Source organism: Neovison vison, chromosome 7 (genome assembly GCF_020171115.1).
Source record: "Neovison vison isolate M4711 chromosome 7, ASM_NN_V1, whole genome shotgun sequence".
In the NCBI taxonomy this organism is placed as follows: domain Eukaryota; kingdom Metazoa; phylum Chordata; class Mammalia; order Carnivora; family Mustelidae; genus Neogale; species Neogale vison.
In genome coordinates, this window is record NC_058097.1 from 47,088,347 (window position 1) to 47,106,570 (window position 18,224).

At 40.2% G+C, this 18,224-nt stretch overlaps 1 protein-coding gene across 1 annotated transcript in view; it reads left to right on the forward strand.

Moving 5' to 3' along the window:
- Positions 1–18,224, forward strand: part of LOC122913329 (zinc finger protein 58-like) — a 46,960-nt gene that overhangs the window by 12,548 nt on the left and 16,188 nt on the right. The window contains 1 exon segment of the mRNA XM_044260087.1: positions 6,691–7,080. Within this exon segment, the coding sequence (XP_044116022.1) occupies positions 6,691–7,080 (390 nt within the window).

Genomic DNA, 18,224 nt, shown 5'->3' on the forward strand with positions numbered 1-18,224 from the left:
GCTTCAAACAGCCCACCCAGTTTTTAGGTTAGATGTCCCTATGTTGTTTCACAGCCCATGCTCTCCTTATACTCCTGACCTGAGTGAAAAGTGGGTTCTTATCAGTTGTAGAAGCTGGTAAAATTAATTTGAGTACACTGTTACGCTTACATTTAAAATTGGATCAGTTGAAGGATAGGGACACCCGGGTGACTTAGTTAAGCATCTGCCTTTACTCAGAACAGGCTGGTCCTGGGAAGGAGCTCCATAACTGGCTCCCTGCTCAGCCAGATATGTCTCTCTCCCTCTGCCTTCTGTTCCCTGTGATTGTACACACACACTGTACATCAAATAAGTGAATTAAATCTTTTTAAAAAAAGAAGGATAATAATTCATTATTTAGTATGTGTCATCTTGTGGTCAGCTATACCATGAAAAGGCTGCTGTGTACTTGTAGGAAAGAAGACACATATTTTGTGTTATGTACACAGTGAGTAGGTAGATGCTCAGGTCTTATAAAATAGCTCAGATACCCTAGATATACTCTGGTTTTTCCATTTCTTCTCTCTAGTGTTGTTTATCACCAGACATTGCACTTATTCTTGCCCTTTCTTTGCCCCAAGATACCTGCCTCACCACTAGGCATCAATCCATGTTCCTTGTAGCAAAGGAGATGGTCAATCTGATAGGATTTAGGGAATTTGATCTGAATTCGTTCTGTTTTCCTTCATGGAACACCATTTTCCCCAAGGTAGTACTCCCACAATGCCATTGAACACTACTATTCTATGGGCCAGTGTAATATATAAATGTCACACACATGGATGTAGATATTTGAGAACATCTCTTGAACTTCACCACAGCATCTGGTGCAAAGGCGATCACACTTTGTCCTGAAACTAGCTGTTTCTTTCTTTTCTTTTTTTTTTTTAAGATTTTAAAAAAAGATTTAATTTATTTATTTGACAGAGAGAGAAATATCACAAGTAGGCAGAGCAGCAGGCAGAGAAAGAGGGAGAAGCAGGCTTCCTGCTGAGCAGAGAGCCCGATGTGGGGCTCCATCCAAGGACCCTGAGATCATGACCTGAGCTGGAGACAGAGGCTTAACCCACTAAGCCACCCAGATGCCCCAAAACTAGTTGTTTCAAAAAGGCCCTAGAATTAAGAGTATCCTTAATCTTAATGCCCAGGGATTTTATGCTACATGTAAATGCATAGCTGATGAACAGCTACTTAGACTTTTAATTATTTATGGCCTTATGAGAAAATTGATTAAATACAGATTTAGAGTAAAAATGTTATATCCAATCCCTTTAAAATCTGTAACCCATATTAATGTCTTGTATACATTTCTTGACTTATTTGAAAAATATTTAAATAATTTCCAATACATTTTTCTTAGGAGTTATTCACTTAATTTAGAGAAAGTACAAAGGAGTGCAGCAGGGTGGGGCAGACTGAGAGGGAGAGAGAATCCCAAGCCAACATCCTGCTGAGCTCAAAGTCTGACCCAGGGCTCCATAATATGACGTTGAGATTATGACCTGATCTGAAACAAAGAGTTCATTGCTTAACCGATTAGCACCCAGGAGCTATACTTTATTATTATTATTATTTAATATTTAATATTTATTTTAGAGAGAGGGAGAGAGTTAGTAGGGTAAAGGGCAGAGAAAAAGGGATTTCTGAAGCTGTCTCCCTGATAAGCAGAGAGCCCAATACAGGGCTCAACCCCAGGACCCTGAGATCATGACCTGAGTCATAACCACTTAACCAACTAAGCCATACAGGTACCCCTGTTCCAATTACTTAAATTTGGATTGTTTTCATTCAAGAACATGAACTAAAGTGCATCTGGGGTCATCTCAGGAAGCTTAAGGAAGTATATTTGAGGTGGGAGCTCAAGGAAGGTATAGAGGGAAGAGAGAGATGAAAGAAGTGAAGACTCTGTCAGAGTCAGATACATTAATGAATAAAGAAAATGTGTGTTGTGTATTTTGTGTGTCTTTGTGTCCCAACACTAACATGACCACAGGCATAGAGGGTTTGCAAGAGTGACCTATCTATAGATAACTCAGGGATGACCTGTGACTTAGTTCCTGTAGAGGCTGTCCATTTTAGCCTGTGTTAGAATCCACTGGAGCACTTGGAAATCTTGGATTGTTGTGCCTATCCCCATGTTACCATATCAGTAGTTCTTAATTTTCTTGTCCTCTAATTTGTCATTTCAACTTTCATGGTTAGTGTTTTTTATTGTTCTTTGGAACTTTTTCTTACACTAAGACCACAGAGATAGAATCCTTTTAGTTTCTGTAAACACATCATTATCCTTAAAATTTCAATCAGAAATGTATTAAAAAATCAATGTATTGTGGGATTTCTGTAGTAACTGAAGTTTTCTATTCTTTTTTTATCCCCCCAACATAGCTAACAAGTTGAAATGTATTCTGAAAATCTTGTGCTTTCTTTTCATTTGCTTACAGAAGTCATTTCTTGATATGGATTCACATTGCCACAGTCTTGGAGTCAACTTCTCTGTGATTTGTCTCCATCTTTTCCTTCCTCTAGTCCTGCTTAGCAAGCACACAGGACCACACAACCCATGTCAGTTGGGATGTCATAAACCTTCCATGGGCCACTCGACTCAGATGAATGATCATTCCTCTTCCCACAGTAGTGTGGCCTCTGGGGCTTGGCAATAGCAACAGTCTTCATGTTACAGGCTGTAGCTGGAATCCTGGCAACCTGATGGGTGTTTTACTATTATGTCTTTATTTCACTGGATGTAGGTGAAGTTATACAGATTTATTGCCAAACACATGAGTATAGGCAATAGGTTTGTCTGGGATAGGGCCAAGAGTGCACTGTGATGCCCCTGGAGAGAAGGGAGGCAGACAACTTGGGGGCAGACAACATGGAAACAACCATCTGAAGGATGGCACAGAGTGGAAGATTATTCAGTAGTCTAGAAGTGCTATCCTGAGACAAAACTTGCAGTGGGATGCATTTTCAAGAACAAAGAAGTTGGATGGCACCATTTCCCTCTCCCGCCCTATAGCATAAACATAGAACCCCACTCAGAAGGGACACTGGCTGTCTGCTTCTCTTGCACCAAGCCCCACTTCCCTGTGTTCTGGTGGGACTGCCCTTCTTGGTGAGGCTTGCCTGAGGACCAGCAAGGTGGGCCCCTGCCCACACCACACCTGCTGAGCAGGGAGTTCTGTAGGGCCTCAGCTCTGATGGAGTTGATGTCAGGTCTCCTATCACAGGTAGACCAGAGCTCACCTAGTCACACTGAGGCTAGGGTCCAAAGATTTCCCACAGCAAGCAAGGAGAGCCTCTGCAGACCACTGGCCTGAAGGATAGAAGAGGGCACATCAGTGGCTTTTCCAAATACAGAAGAAGGCAGAGACTTAGACAAAATACCAAGATGAAAAAATTTATCTTATGTGAAATGAGTTACAGTCATAGCTAGAGATCTAAGGGAAACATAAATGAGTACCTTGCTTGATGGAGAATTTAAGGCAACAATCTTAGGGATATTCCCAGAGATGAGAAAAGAATAATGAGAACCTTAACATAGAGAGCAGGAAAAAAAAATGGGGGCATGTGAGTATCTCACTCCATTAAATATCTGACTCTTCGTTTTTGTTCAGGTAGTTATCTCAGGATCCTGGGATCTAGCCCCAAGTCAAGCTCCTCATTCACTGTGGTGTCTGCTTGGTATTCTTTCCTCTCCCCTCGTGTAGTTCCTACTCATGCTCTCTCTTTCTCTCTCCCTTTCTCTGTCTCAATAAATGAATCTTTTAAAAAAATCAAAGAGATTAACAATGCAATCAGTTTGGAAACAGACTTGATGCAATGAACAGGAGGCAGGAAGAAATAGAGGAACAACTTTTTGACCTAGAGGACAATGAATGAATGAATGAATGAATGAAAAATAATGAATCTGAATCAAAGAAAGTTGTGTCATCTCAATATATCATTTAGGGAACAGAGTGACTTCATCAAATATAGTATCATTCCTAGGTCTTGGGCTTTTCTGTGCTGAGACAGTTTTGTTTCCAAATTAAACTGTTAAAGATGTTATTAAACAACTAACTGTTGTTAGTCTAAGAAGATTCCCAGTTTCCTTCGTATAAGGTTGATAATTCATTCTTAGTAACTTGTGCATTTTTATGAATTATCTGGGTATTTTACTTTCTAAGTTACCTGATTAGTATGTAATTGTTGATCTAATTAAAGCATTGCCAGTTTTGTTTATTATTTTGGTTAAAAAGGGCATTACACACCTGAACCAAAGAATACATTATATGTTAATAAAAAAGAAATAGGCGCCTGGGTGGCTCAGTGGGTTAAGCCGCTGCCTTCGGCTCAAATCATGACCTCAGGGTCCTGGGATCAAGTCCCGCATTGGGCTCTCTGCTCAGCAGGGAGCCTGCTTCCCTCTCTCTCTCTCTCTGCCTGCCTCTCTGTCTACTTGTGATCTCTGTCTGTCAAATAAACAAATAAAATCTTTAAAAAAAAAAGAAAAGAGAAATAATTTTCTTAAAAAACCAACAAAAAAACAATAAAAAATAAAAATAGCATTACATTCAATATATTGTTATTGTTTATTCTGATTGATTATATTTATTTCACATTTTTCTTATTTTCTTTCTCTACTAAATTTTAGTATTTTTTTCCTTAAAGGAAAACTTATTTTCAGTAGTTTTTCCCTTATTTTATTTTATTATTTTATTTTATTTTATATTTTTAAATACTTTGTTTATTTATTTGACAGAGATCCCAAGTAGACAGAGAGAGACAGGCAGAGAGAGAGGGGGAAGCACCTCCCTGCTGAGCAGAGCCCTATGTGGGGCTTGATCCCAGAACCCTGAGATCATGACCTGAGCTGAAAGCAAAGGCTAAACCCACTGAGCCACCCAGGCGTCCCAGTTTTCCCTTCTTTTAGTAGGAAAGTTGTTTATTCCAACTTTTTTCTTTTCTTTCTTTTTTTTTTTTAAGATTTTATTTATTTTTAGGACAGACAGAGATCACAAGTAGGCAGAGAGGCAGGCAGAGAGAGAGGGGGAAGCAGGCTCCCTGCTGAACAGAGAGCCTGATATGGGGCTCGATCCCAGGACCCTGCAATCATGACCCGAGCCAAAGGCAGAGCCTTCAACAAACTGAGCCACCCAGGCACCCTAACCCAGGCACTTTTATTGAGTATTTTTAATCATGACATGTCCAATATGCTCATACTTGTGTTCTGTCTCAATTAATATGATCATGTCTTTTTTGATCTTCATTCTGTTATTGTGGAGTCTTCAATTTATAGTTTTCCATACTTCAACAGCCTTAATTCCAGCGAGATTTTTCATTTATGTTGCCAAATGGTAAAATCGGCTTTTGACTTAGTTTGTTCTATTTTATTGTGGACTTTGCATGACTATTCCTCACAGGTAGTAGTTTGTAGACTTCTTTATCTATAGTGTCTTCTCCTGGCTCAGATGACCTAGTAACGCTGGTGCCCTAGAGAGCATGTTCTGCTGATTTCTCTGCTCTTCACTCCTTGGAAATATTTGAGGAGATTTGAAGTCCTTTGTCCTGAAGTGTCTGTTTGAATTCTCCAGTGAATTCATCTAGCACAGGCCTTTTCCTTGTTGGGAGTTTCTTCACTACCCTTTCAGTGTGCTTAGTAGTTGTTGATAAGTTTTAATTTTAAAATATTTCTTCATGATTGTTATACCCTTTTTGAAATTTATTGTTGACTTTTGGTATCACTTTCTTGGCACATGATTATACATTGTCTTATTTTATAATTACTTTTATTTCTATGGTATTAGTTCTATGGTGTCTGCTTTTACTTCTTCATTTCTCCTTTTACATGGTCTTTTCTCACTTATTTGCTCTTGATTTAGTTCATGGGCTGTCAATTTTGTTGATCTTTTCTGACAACCAACTCTTCCTATTGTGGATATGTTCCTATTTTTACTGTATTCTATTGGGTTCATTTCAGTTTTATGTTTAAGAATCCATCCTTCCACAATTTTATTCTCATATGACACTTTTGCTGATTATTTGAGATATAGGAAAATGATGTGTGCTACAATATTACAATACCACAGAATTATCTATTAGGATATGTGGTCTGTATGTTGTGTGCAAAGTTCTGTATCCACAGAGGAATAAAGTCCTCATGATTCCTTCTCGGCCATCTTCCTGACATTCTTTGATTGACCTGAAACTTGTATATTAGAAGACATTTGTATATTCATCTGAATGTGATAAGTAGAATGACTTTACTTTTCTCTTATTTGATATCTTTCAGCTGTATCTTCACATGACACTCAAAGCTGCCTGCAGAAGCCCAGCATAGAAGCTTCTTTCCAGAAAGTGTCAATGGGTAGATAAGAAAATAGTGCTGCTGAAAAAGTATACTTAATGACATACTGGGACAATGATGGGGAGAGTGAAGGGCATCAAAGATACCATGAAGGACATAGCCATTTGGAGAGAACTGCACTTGATAAGAATCAAAATGACCAGAATAGCGAAGGATATAAAATATCATTGAAAACCTTACTTTTTGAGTCTACTGTTTCTGCAAAGCAGTGTGTTTCTGTCAACAAAAGCTCCAATCAAATATTCAAACATACATACAGAGAGAAACTTTTCCAATGTAAAGAATGTAGCAAAACCTTTAAATACAGCTCAACCCTATTTCAGCATCACAGAAATCATACAGTAGAGAAACCATACAAATGTGAGGAATTTAGTAAAACCTTTAAGGACTGTTCATCACTAACTGGACATACGCAAATCCATACTGGAGATAAATTCTACAAATGTAAAGAATGTGGCAAAGATTTTAAATTTCACTCAGCACTTACTCGACATCACAAAATTCATACTCGAGAGAAACGTTACAAGTGTAAAGAATGTGGCAAGGCCTTTAACTGGCACACAGCCCTTAGACAACATCACAGAATTCATACTGGGGAGATACCTTACCAATGTCCAGAATGTGGCAAGGCCTTTAACTGGCATGCAGCCCTTACTCAACATCACAGAATTCATACTGGAGAGAAACCTTACCAATGTCCAGAATGTGGCAAGGCCTTTAAGAGGCAATCAACCCTTACTGGACATCGCAGAATTCATACTGGAGAGAAACCTTAGAATTGTAAATAATGTGGCAAGGCCTTTAGATTGTTCTCAACACTTACTCATCACAGAATTTATCACAGAATTGCATATAAATGTAAAGAAATTGGAAAGAATTTTCAACAGCACTCACACCTTAGTTACCATAGTAGAATTCATACTGGATAGAAAGCTTACAAATGTAAAGAATGCAGAAAAAAATGCTTAAGGACTGCTCTACCATATACCACATCAGAGATTTTATTTTGGAGAGTAACTATGCAAATATAAAGAATGTGTCTTACCTCTTTCTCCCTGGAGCACACAACTTAACGTCATCATTATCATAGGAAGAAAACTGGAAAATGTGAAAAAAGTGGTCAAACATTTAACTGGAATTCAGTCTGTACTCAGTTTCAAAAAAAAATGCATACCCTAGGGGCATGCCTAGGTGCCTCAGTGGGTTAAAGCCTGTGTCTTCCACTCAGGTCATGATCCCAGAGTCCTGGAATCGAGCCCCACATCAGGTTCTTTTTTTTTTTTTTTAAAGATTTTATTTATTTGAGAGAGATCACAAGCAGGCAGAGAGGCAGGCAGAGAGAGAGGAGGAAGCAGGCTCCCTGCTGAGCAGAGAGCCCGATGTGCGCCTTGATCCCAGGACTCCGAGTTCATAACCTGAGCCTAAGGCAGCGGCTTAACCCGCTGAGCCCCACAGGTGCCCCAGCCCCACATCAGGTTCTTTGCTTGACAGGGAGCCTGCTTTCCCCTCTCTCTCTGCCTACCTCTCTGCCTACTTATGATCTCTGTCTGTCAAATAAATAAAGTATTTTTAAAAAATGTAAACCCTAGAAATATAATGCATGTGTAAAGGCCTTCTTTTCAATATACACTTAAGCAAATACCAGAGAGGACATTCAAGTAAGTAGATTGAAAGATACCAGTGTTTAGAAAACTATTTAATTGATCATCAGATGTCAATAACATTTGACAGATAGCAAGTAGAAAGTCATACATCAGTCACTCTATTCAGACAGTACACTGTATCAAAACAGTTATTCCAAGGAAAAAGACAAAGTTAAAGGAAATAGATATGTTGTTATATGCAAGAGATTTAATGGGTGGACTTTTACGTAGATATAATTAATTTCAATGTGCTTTTTCATTACATGGATCCTATTTGAGATTTGTGACTAATAATAATGTACCTAATTCTCAAATCACTTCAGAAAATTTATTTATTCCTACTGTGTGTGTGTGAAACCATGTGGCTGATTGTAGGTATATCAAAGATATTCAATGCCCTTCTGCATTAGATGGGACTCATGCATCCCTAATTTTCCATGGAAGATGAAGGACAGGATAATATGCAACAAAGGAAGAAAATCTAAATGGAGATGCTGTTTATGGTTATAATATTGATGTAAGTTACCATGAGATATCTTCATAATAATGATCTTTAGAGAGTAGGAGTTGCTGTGGTTGAAATGCAGAAATCCTCACAGATAGCAAAAAGAGCCTAGCTCACAGTTCCCTACAATGTCATATCATTGGACACACACATTTGTTAATGATTCTCAGGCCTGAAATATATAGTAATCACTACTTCCACATCATGATACCAGCATTCGAGGGCTTTTTTATGCTTGCATCTTGTATTTTGAACAGGGATAATAGAGTGGATTTGAAATGCATAACATAGTCGGTGTACTTAATACATTTTAACTAATAAAACACAATGGTTTTTAATATATTAATATGGGTGTGTAATGAATAATGTGTTATCCCACCACCAATGTGAAACTATCTCACTCTATTGAAGATTGTAGAGAGCTGATGGTATCTATCCCCTACTTGGTAATGGAGTGGAATAATATTCCTAGGAATCCATTCTCTCAGTTCCTTAAGTTAAAACCATGTGTGATTCTCCCCTCCAGTTTATCTATTGTATCATTTTCTCCTCTTTATGGATACTGTGTTATTATTGTTGCTATGTTGCAGATTATATGGAGGTATGGTTGACCTTGTAGTTCACATACTCCATGATACTGCTATTTGGCATCTCCTGTGTGTAACCAGTAGTTTTCCAGGAGCCTTGAACTGACACCTACCCTTTTCACTAGTGTGTTCCCTAGACAACACCGTGCAGAGTCACAAGACAATGTAACTTCTGATATGACAACAATCCACCTTTGTGAGCAGCCATCTCCTTTTTCCCAAGGCTTCTGCCTCCCATGTCCCTTAGAGAAGATTTCCGCAGAGCTTACCTAAACCTGTTTTAGTTTCAATGGCCTTGTCTGGACTTACTGCTCAGACTCTAAAGCATTGACTCATGGCCCCTAGTAAAGGTATGTTACACTGAGCTGTTGTTTTGATGTGTCTATGAAATACATATGTGCATATGACCTTGATGTGTGTGTAACAGACATGCCAGAAGTAGAAGCGACCTATTCTATATGGAGTGATATTGTAGCTCATTATAACATGATGAATTAGCATGTGCAGAACAGTGGTCTGGGGTGAACAACAGACTCAGCATTAGAAGGATAATTTATCCTTGTTTTATTTCCTAGTTATTTCCAAATCTCCAGTTATATTTTTCCTCATTTTTGTTTCCAGTTCCATAGGCATCACAACCATTCTTTTTTGCCTGAATTGTGGCAAGTGTGTTCTCACTAAACAATTAATATTAGAGAAATGGACAGGCAAAGGGCATTTATGCAGATATTTAGGCCTGGATGTGGGATGCGGATCTCAGTATAATTTGATGAAGGCAACATCCTTAGAGAGAAAGAAAAGACCTATTAAAAGAAAATATGAAAAACTCTGTTGTGGGTAAGGAACTGGATATGGCTGGCTTTAGTCATTCCAAAGCACAGGCTCGGTGGTGTCATCTGGTAAATACATGTAATGGGGAACATGAATTGGCAAATATGTTAGTTTTAAAGATTTTATTTATTTATTTGACAGACAGAGATCACAAGTAGGCAGAAAGGCAGGCAGAGAGAGAGAGAGAGAGGAGGAAACAGACTCTCTGCTGAGCAGAAAGCCCAATGTGAGGCTCAAACCCAGGATCATGGCCTGAGCAGAAAGCAGAGTCTTTAACCCACTGAGCCACCCAGGCATCCAAATATGTTAGTTTTAAAGGAGTAGGGAAGACTTTATCTTCATGATTTAACTGAATTCCTGTCTGTAACTGAGGACCAGGTGCTCTTGGATGGCAGTGATGACTGTGATGGCCCAGGTCTAGATCAGTGGCACAGGATGGGATGGGTTTTGGATGATGCAATAATTTATGCTGCGTTCCAGCCTTGGCAGGTCCAGGTGTCCCAAAGGAGGGGCGGTGTTGGCAAAAGGAATGGGAGAGCCACACAGTGAGTTCTGGTCAGTAGTCAGGCATATCCATTTTATTTTATTTTATTTTAGAGCTTCTTATATAGGTAGTTTAATTGGGGTAGGGGGTTACATTTGTGCAAAGGACATCAAAGGGCTGAAGCACTCATCAGATAATTTCTCTTTGTTCAGTACAAGTTATTCTAGTGTAAGCTATAGTGGGTACAGACTGGCGGCAGGGATGAGGGACAGGGTCTTGCCTCTTGAGTAGTCATGTCCCTCAGAAAGCCATGGGAGGTAGCAGAAATATGTGCTTTTTGGTCTGGGGTCTGAAGGAAAACAGGATATAGGTTAATGGAAAATGAGAAGTTTTAGGGATGAACTAGGTAGTAAGGAATTGCAGGAAAACAGGATATAGGTAAATGGAAAATGGGAAGCTATCTGAAGAAACTAAGTATATAGGAGAGAAGTAGGAATGAGAAGGCATTACCTTTGCTGGAGGCAGGATGTATTTCAGTGGCTTGGCTTGTGAAAGCCTTGGACAAACATCAACCTAGGGAGGAAAGTGTCTATTGTGGTACACATTTAAAGTTCTCCAGTGTCTTGAGTACAGAAGAATTTACTTTCTTTTTTTTTTTTTTTTAAAGATTTTTATTTTATTTTTTATTTATTTATTTGACAGAGAGAGATCACAGTAGGCAGAGAGGCAGGCAGAGAGAGGGGAAGGGAAGCAGGCCCCCTGCTGAGCAGAGAGCCCGACGTGGGACTCGATCCCAGGACCCTGAGATCATGACCTGAGCCGAAGGCAGCGGCTTAACCCACTGAGCCACCCAGGCGCCCCAAGAATTTACTTTCTTGAAGTTGCTCTGGCCCACAAGTCTGAGAGATGTCTGTGGCAGATTAGCAAGGGGCTCTTTGAGAGAGATATGGGGATCAGAGGAAAAGGCAAGAGACTATCAGACCATGCTTATTTGTGGCGCTATCCGGCCCTCAGCAGAATTAGGCCTGCATCAGTTCAAACCTTAACCTTTTGGGGCAATGCCTTCGACCAGGCCTCATGGCCCCAAACACATTTAGGTATAACATCAAAATGTCACAAACGTGGGGAGCAAGAAGCCTCCTGGATAGTGGAATAGGCAGGATTAGCAAGGTGTGTGCTGTGGTTGCACCCAAACCCTTGTTTCCCATGTATACTGATAAGGAAACCCTATGTTCTGAAGTGGCAACAGGGGAATCCAAGTTCTGGCCCCAGTCCAGCAGGGGAATCCCAGTCCTGTCCCCAGGGCCATCCCAGGCTTTCCCTTAGCCCTACCAGACACAGCTGCAAGAGTGGCACAGATACAGAAATAAAAATGTATAAATACCCCCTTTGGGGGCGCCTGGGTGGCTCAGTGGGTTAAGCCGCTGCCTTCGGCTCAGGTCATGATCTCAGGGTCCTGGGATCGAGTCCCGCATCAGGCTCTCTGCTCAGCAGGGAGTCTGCTTCCCTCTCTCTCTCTCTCTGCCTGCCTCTCCATCTACTTGTGATTTCTCTCTGTCAAATAAATAAATAAAATCTTTAAAAAAAAAATACCCCCTTTGTTTGTGCTTGGGGTTTAGACCTTGAGAGAGTACTCTCTTCTGAGTCCGCTGGTGTGAAATCAACCTCTGGTCCTCCAAGGTCTCTGAGTGCCACTTGGTCCTTTGGCCAGGATCCAGTCCACAGTGCGTAACAATATAACCGCTGTCAAGGTTAGATCCACTGCAGATGGGGGGAACTTTCAGGGAAGCAGCTGCACTACTGTATGGGGCCTTCCTCTCTAGTCAGTTCCATGATGATATGCGCTCAGGTTCTGGCTCTGTCCGTCGTGCTGATTTGCTGGAGTAGTAGTTCAGCAGTGAGAGGCAATGAGCCTTTGTATTTCAAACAGTCCAACCCAATGGGTCATTGACTACTGAATGTATAAATAAGGTTTGATATGTATGTACAATGGAATATTAGCATAAAAAGGTATAAAATCTTGCCACTTGCAACAACATGGGTGGTGCTAGGGAGTATTATGCTAAGTGATATCAGTCAGAGAAAGACAAATGCCATATGATTTCACTCATAGGTAGAATTCAACAAATGAAAAAGTGTGCAATGAGAAAGAAAGAAAAAGAAAGGGAGACACAAAGAAAGAAACAGACTCTTACCTATAAAGAGCAAGCCAATGGAAGCCAGCGTCCTGGTGGATAAACAGATGAGTTAAATTAGTTATAGCGATAAAGGAGTACAATTGTGACAAGCACCAGGTTTTATATGGAATTGTATAGTCACTATTGTACTCCTGGAATGAATATTACCTTATACGTTAACTTACTGAAATGTAAACAACAGCCTTAGAAATGATTTGTTTTTACAGAATTAAATTTTTGTCTTAGATTGATTGACTCCTAGTCATTGCAGAAAAAAATACCTTTGGAAACAAATTGAAACATTTCTCTTTCCTCCCTTCCAGATTCCTCCCAAGTTCAGAAACTCTCAGTGACTATTCTTCTTTTATTACAAAATATGCATTTGCATAATTTCAATAAGGCTATGTCTGCTTATGACAAGAAACATAAACAAACACTGGTTATGGGGCATCTGGGTGGCTCAGCACATTACCAGGCACCTACCTTGACCTCTGGTCATGATCCCAGCATCCTGGATGGAGCCCAGCATTAGGTCCCTGCTCTGGGGAACCTGCTTCTTGCTTTCCCTCTGTCTCTTCCCTTGCTCATGCTCATTTTTTCTCTTTCAAAGAAACACATAAAATAAAAAGTATTGGGGCACCTGAGGGGCTCAGTGGGTTAAAGCCTATGCCTTCAGCTTGGGTCATGGTCCCAAGGTCCTGGGATTGAACCCCACAGTGGACTCTCTGCCTCGCAGGGAGTCTGCTTCCCTTCCTCTCTCTCTGCCTACTTAGGATCTCTGTCTGTCCAATAAATAAATAAAATCTTTTTTTTTTTTTTAAAGATTTTATTTATTTATTTGACAGAGAGAGATCACAAGCAGGCAGAGAGACAGGCAGAGAGAGAGGAGGAAGCAGGCTCCCTGATGAGCAGAGAGCCTGATGCGGGCCTCGATCCCAGACCCTGAGATCGTGACCTGAGCCGAAGGCAGCGGCTCAACCCACTGAGCCACCCAGGCGCCCAATAAATAAAATCTTTAAAAAAATTTTTAAACAAAAAATATTTAACAAATACTGGTTATATTACCAAAGCTTTGACTGGAGTGTTGTAGCTGTGAATGAGCTGCATAGACTCAGACATGATGAGACAGCTAAAAGGCACTAGGATTCACTTTATGCAACCAATGAAGCCCCTTTGGTAATATCAGCCTAACACCTTGCTTAGAGAGTGTCCAGCAGCTTTACCAGGCTATTAAGAAGATCACTCTGTAACAGGTGCAGGAACCTAGGGATATTTGGGGGACCTCAAGATAAGAGGAACTCACCCAAATCTATAGGACTCCTGGGCAATGTCTTTTGGGAAGTATTTGGCTTGGCTTCTGGCCTGGGGACACTATTGAAATTTCAGTCTAGAGGTTCATTATGAAATGGTCAGCAAAGCTGGTTTTAAAGAGGCTGTAAGACAGGGTGCCTGGGTGGCTCAGTGGGTTAAGCTGCTACCTTTGGCTGAGGTCATGATCTCAGGGTTTTGGGATGAGTCTCGCATTGGGCTCTCTGCTTGGCAGGGAACCTGCTTACCTCTCTCTCTCTCTCTGCCTGCCTCTCTGCCTACTTGTGGTCTCTCTCTGTCAAATAAATAAATAAAATCTAAAAAAAAAAAAAAAAAAAAAGAGAGGCTATAAGTCAAACCTCTATTCTTGGTTTGCTTCTGTAAATAACCAAGCCAAGTTTTCTTTCTTGAGCTAGACTTTCTTTACAATAAAGTTAGTGTTAATTTGGGTGTGTTTGGTAACAATGAGGTGATTACAGAGAAAAATATGTTATAATAACACACGTATATAGATTAAAAATTTTAATAGTATTCCTAATAAAATGTACTGAATCCAGATTTCATCTAGGGTCGTCTAGTGCTGGGCTTCCAATCCCTAAATTAACATTTTGATTCTTCTCCCATGTTTCACACTTGGAATCATTTGAGAACAAAAATTCCTTTTCCCCCCAAAGGACTGCAAACTTAACGTAAAAGACCTGATGTAATAAAATTGTCCTAATAGCTCCCGTATAAAGAGTCTAAGAGCTGTGGCTCCATGAGCCACTGAAAACAAGAGCAGATGCGTTTTGAACTATAAACCAGGAAGATCTGTCCGGTGGTCGCTACCTGTCCTCTATCTCAGGATACTTCAAGTCTGACACCTGACCAGATGTCTGGTCAACTGCTACCCTTAGAAGACAGAAATTGGCTTAACATTTGCTCTAATCATGAATCACCATTCTCCTTTTCTTTTCATGTAATTGCCTCATTTAATTACATTGCCTGCAAATGTAATTAATGCAATTAATTACATTTAATTACATTGCATGGCATTAGTAGGCTTCTTCAAGTCCCAAAGGACTGTACCTTGGGATACCTTTTAAGCCACTAGAAACCATGTGGGCTGTAAAATTTAAGAAAGGTACTGCATGCATGGCTTCAGTAGGATCTATCAGTTAGATCTTTTCTGCAGGAAACTGGGAAAATAGACGTAAGTACCCTGGTCCATCCCAGGCCTTCAAGGCTCTAAATCAGGACATGAACCTAAAGGCCTCTTGCAGGATGTGTTTGGACATAAGCAGACCAGTAAACTCCCTCCTGACCTACTGGATGGTAATTATTTAAGTAGGCCTCCTCCAAACAAACCTAGGTTATGGGAGGAAAGAGGCTCTCATGGACAAAGGTGTTAGGGTTCTGACTCTCTCTCTCACTGTTCCTGCTGCTAATAGATGTGGGGGCTTCTCCCTCATTCATTGCCCATTTTAATGGCTCTGACTGGAGCCAGCTGTGTTTGGTCTCCCTCAGGATGGGACTTTAAGGGGCATTCCCAAGCAGCTGCTGAAATGCCCTTTGTTTCAGGGGAAATTCCCTGTCATCTCTGGCCTGTCATGGACTGCCTAATTCCCCTTGTTGGTGGAAAAAGCATGGTGCTTGATCCTCTGGCCAAGTGGATGACACCCTCTGTGTGCTTTCTGGGAGCACTTCCCCTCCCCCTCCTCCCATTTCTGCATCAGCTTGGGTGGGGCCTGAATTACTGGCTTCTCTACTGGCCTCCCTGCCTCCAGCACCATTGGCTTCTCCTCCTCCTCCTACTCACTGTGAGGAGCAAAGAAGACCACCCTGTGGACTTAACCACTCAGTTCAGATTTCCCCACCAGTGTTCCAGGTAAAAATTGGCAGTGGGGAGGTACTTTGTTGGTTTAATTAAGATAGACATGTCTTTAATGCTATTGGCATTAAATGTGAAACTTTTATCCTATTGAGGTTTGCTGAAGTTCAAATAAGCTCATGCTACCTCTTTTGGGATTTGATAGCAAAAAGATGACTTGAAATGATGGTTAACGCTGTCTGTCTCAAAGTTTTCATGGAACATTGCTAAGAAAGCTTTCAAAGTCTTCAGTAACCTGGAACTTTAAAGTTTTGCTTGGATGACAGATGGGATTGAATTCATTGGGCATCTAGTTTTATCTCAAATGAGATAAAATACTAAAGCATTGTTTACTGAATGCAGGTCTGTGCTTTTGACTTCTTATTGCAAAGGAACTAAGGATATTTGAATGTGTGGGTAAACATGCTTTGTGTTTAACTGATTCATAAATTTGCCATCCAAAGAGTTCTGGTATAACAGTTCACAGTTGATTACTACTTAGTCCACTGGAGACTAAGATTTCAAAGAGTGCAAAATGGTGCTAAATGTAATTAACACTCATAGAAATAAGAAAAACAACTGTGTGTGTATAAGGAAAATCAAGGAATGGGAATACATTTTTGTTGAAGGTAAAATAAAGTAGTTTTGTCCTAAATGACACTTCTTCTTTGGAGAAAAGTGGCCTGGGAAAAATCTGAATGCAAGGAAAATTATAGAACATTTTAAAGGGAAATCTTTGGAAAGGAATTTTAGGTGTGGTCAAGATAGACTAAGACTGAAATGAAGGGTTTTAAAGTTCACTGGTGTAAGACTGAGAGTCTCCTTTATTTCTGTAAAAGACAAAATTTTCTTGAATTTTTGGTCTGCTCTTCACGAGAAAATGTGAACAGTTGTTTTTCTCTTTCCCTGTCTGGAAAAACCAGTTTCTCTGTTTAGCCTTTTTCTGTAAGGATGCCTAATCCTCTTTAGGCCTGTGGTTAAAAACATTCTTGTCACGCTCCCCCTCCCCCCCCAAAAAATGGGTCTGTGATTAAAGGAGGGAGACTGATATAAAGCAAAGGTCAAGCAAAGCTTTATTTCATGCCAAGCAACGAGAATCAAGCTGACCAGTTGGGGCCACACCTCTTACAAGAGAGGGCAACACTTCTTTGTTTCACGGACTAGCTTTTAAGGGCAAAGGCCATGAGCTTGGGCCTGGCCACATACAGGTGGCCAATGAGATTGTAACACACAGAAAAAATTGCAGAGTGATGCTAGGTGACTAATTGAATTACAACTTACCCTATAGTAGACATTTGAACCAGCCTATCACCTTGGTTAGAATTGGCACCCAAAAGGCTCCCAAAGGGCAGGGCCCATACTCCTTGGTAGCTAGGGAGACAGTATGCATCCCCCCACTGATCAGATGTCTCCACCTGGCCTGACCCACCCCTGTATCTGGGCTTTGTTACCTGGGGCTGGTTTCCAGGACTTGTTCTTAAGTAAATCCCCTGGGGGAAGGGGAGCAGGGACAGTTTAAGGGCTAAACAACAAGGTTACTATTTAACCTCAATGGAAGCCTCTGGCTAAAATATAAAAATATAAAATAGGTTCTTATGATTCTGAGGTTTTAACAAACTTCCTGAAGACATAAATCATAAACAAAGTCTTGTTGACTAACTAGGCTTGTTTGCTAGGTATATTACCTCTGGTATAAGGTCACCATCACTTGATTCTCTGATTATTGATACTCTGATACAGAAATAACAAAATTTCCTTGTGATTTGCATCATAATGAACTCTCTTATCAGATCATTAACAGTGTCCATTTCTGAGTTTTTGTCATTTCTAATTGCTGTTATTCTCTTGCAAAATAAGTTTCATCTGCAAAGAGGTTCATATAAAGGACTTTTAGGAAAAATACAGATATTCACTATCTGTGAGGTTAAAACTGAAATGGGTAAGAATTTCCAGAACTAACTAAAAAACTGCATTCAAATTAAACAAGAATTAGTAACATAGGACTATATGAACTAAAAAGGTGATTATAGTTTTGTGCCTCTTGACACATGGCTGGTTCTCTAATGTTTGCTCTTCCAGATTAAGAAAACTTTCTCTTAAGGTATCTGTGACTTAAAAGAATGGAATGTGATAAAGGATTGATGTGTGAACAAACTGAAGCATTTAACTTTTCTTTCCACCAGAACTCTCTGAAATTCAAAAGGTCTCAGTAAGTATTCTTTCTTCCATGGCAAGCACAGTCATTTAAATAAGTTCGATAGAATCTGTTCTTCTAAGGGGACACCATTGGAAACACTAGTTATTTTACCAAGGCTTTGACTGGAGTGTCCTATTTGAGAGAGCCACATAGACTCAGGACTGTAAATGGTTTTAAAGAACTAAGGTTGACTTTATGAAACCTGGAGCCCTAAAGCCCCTTGCTTTCAGATTTCCCAGCAGCCTTACTGATGAAGTAAGAATGTTACTTCCTGGC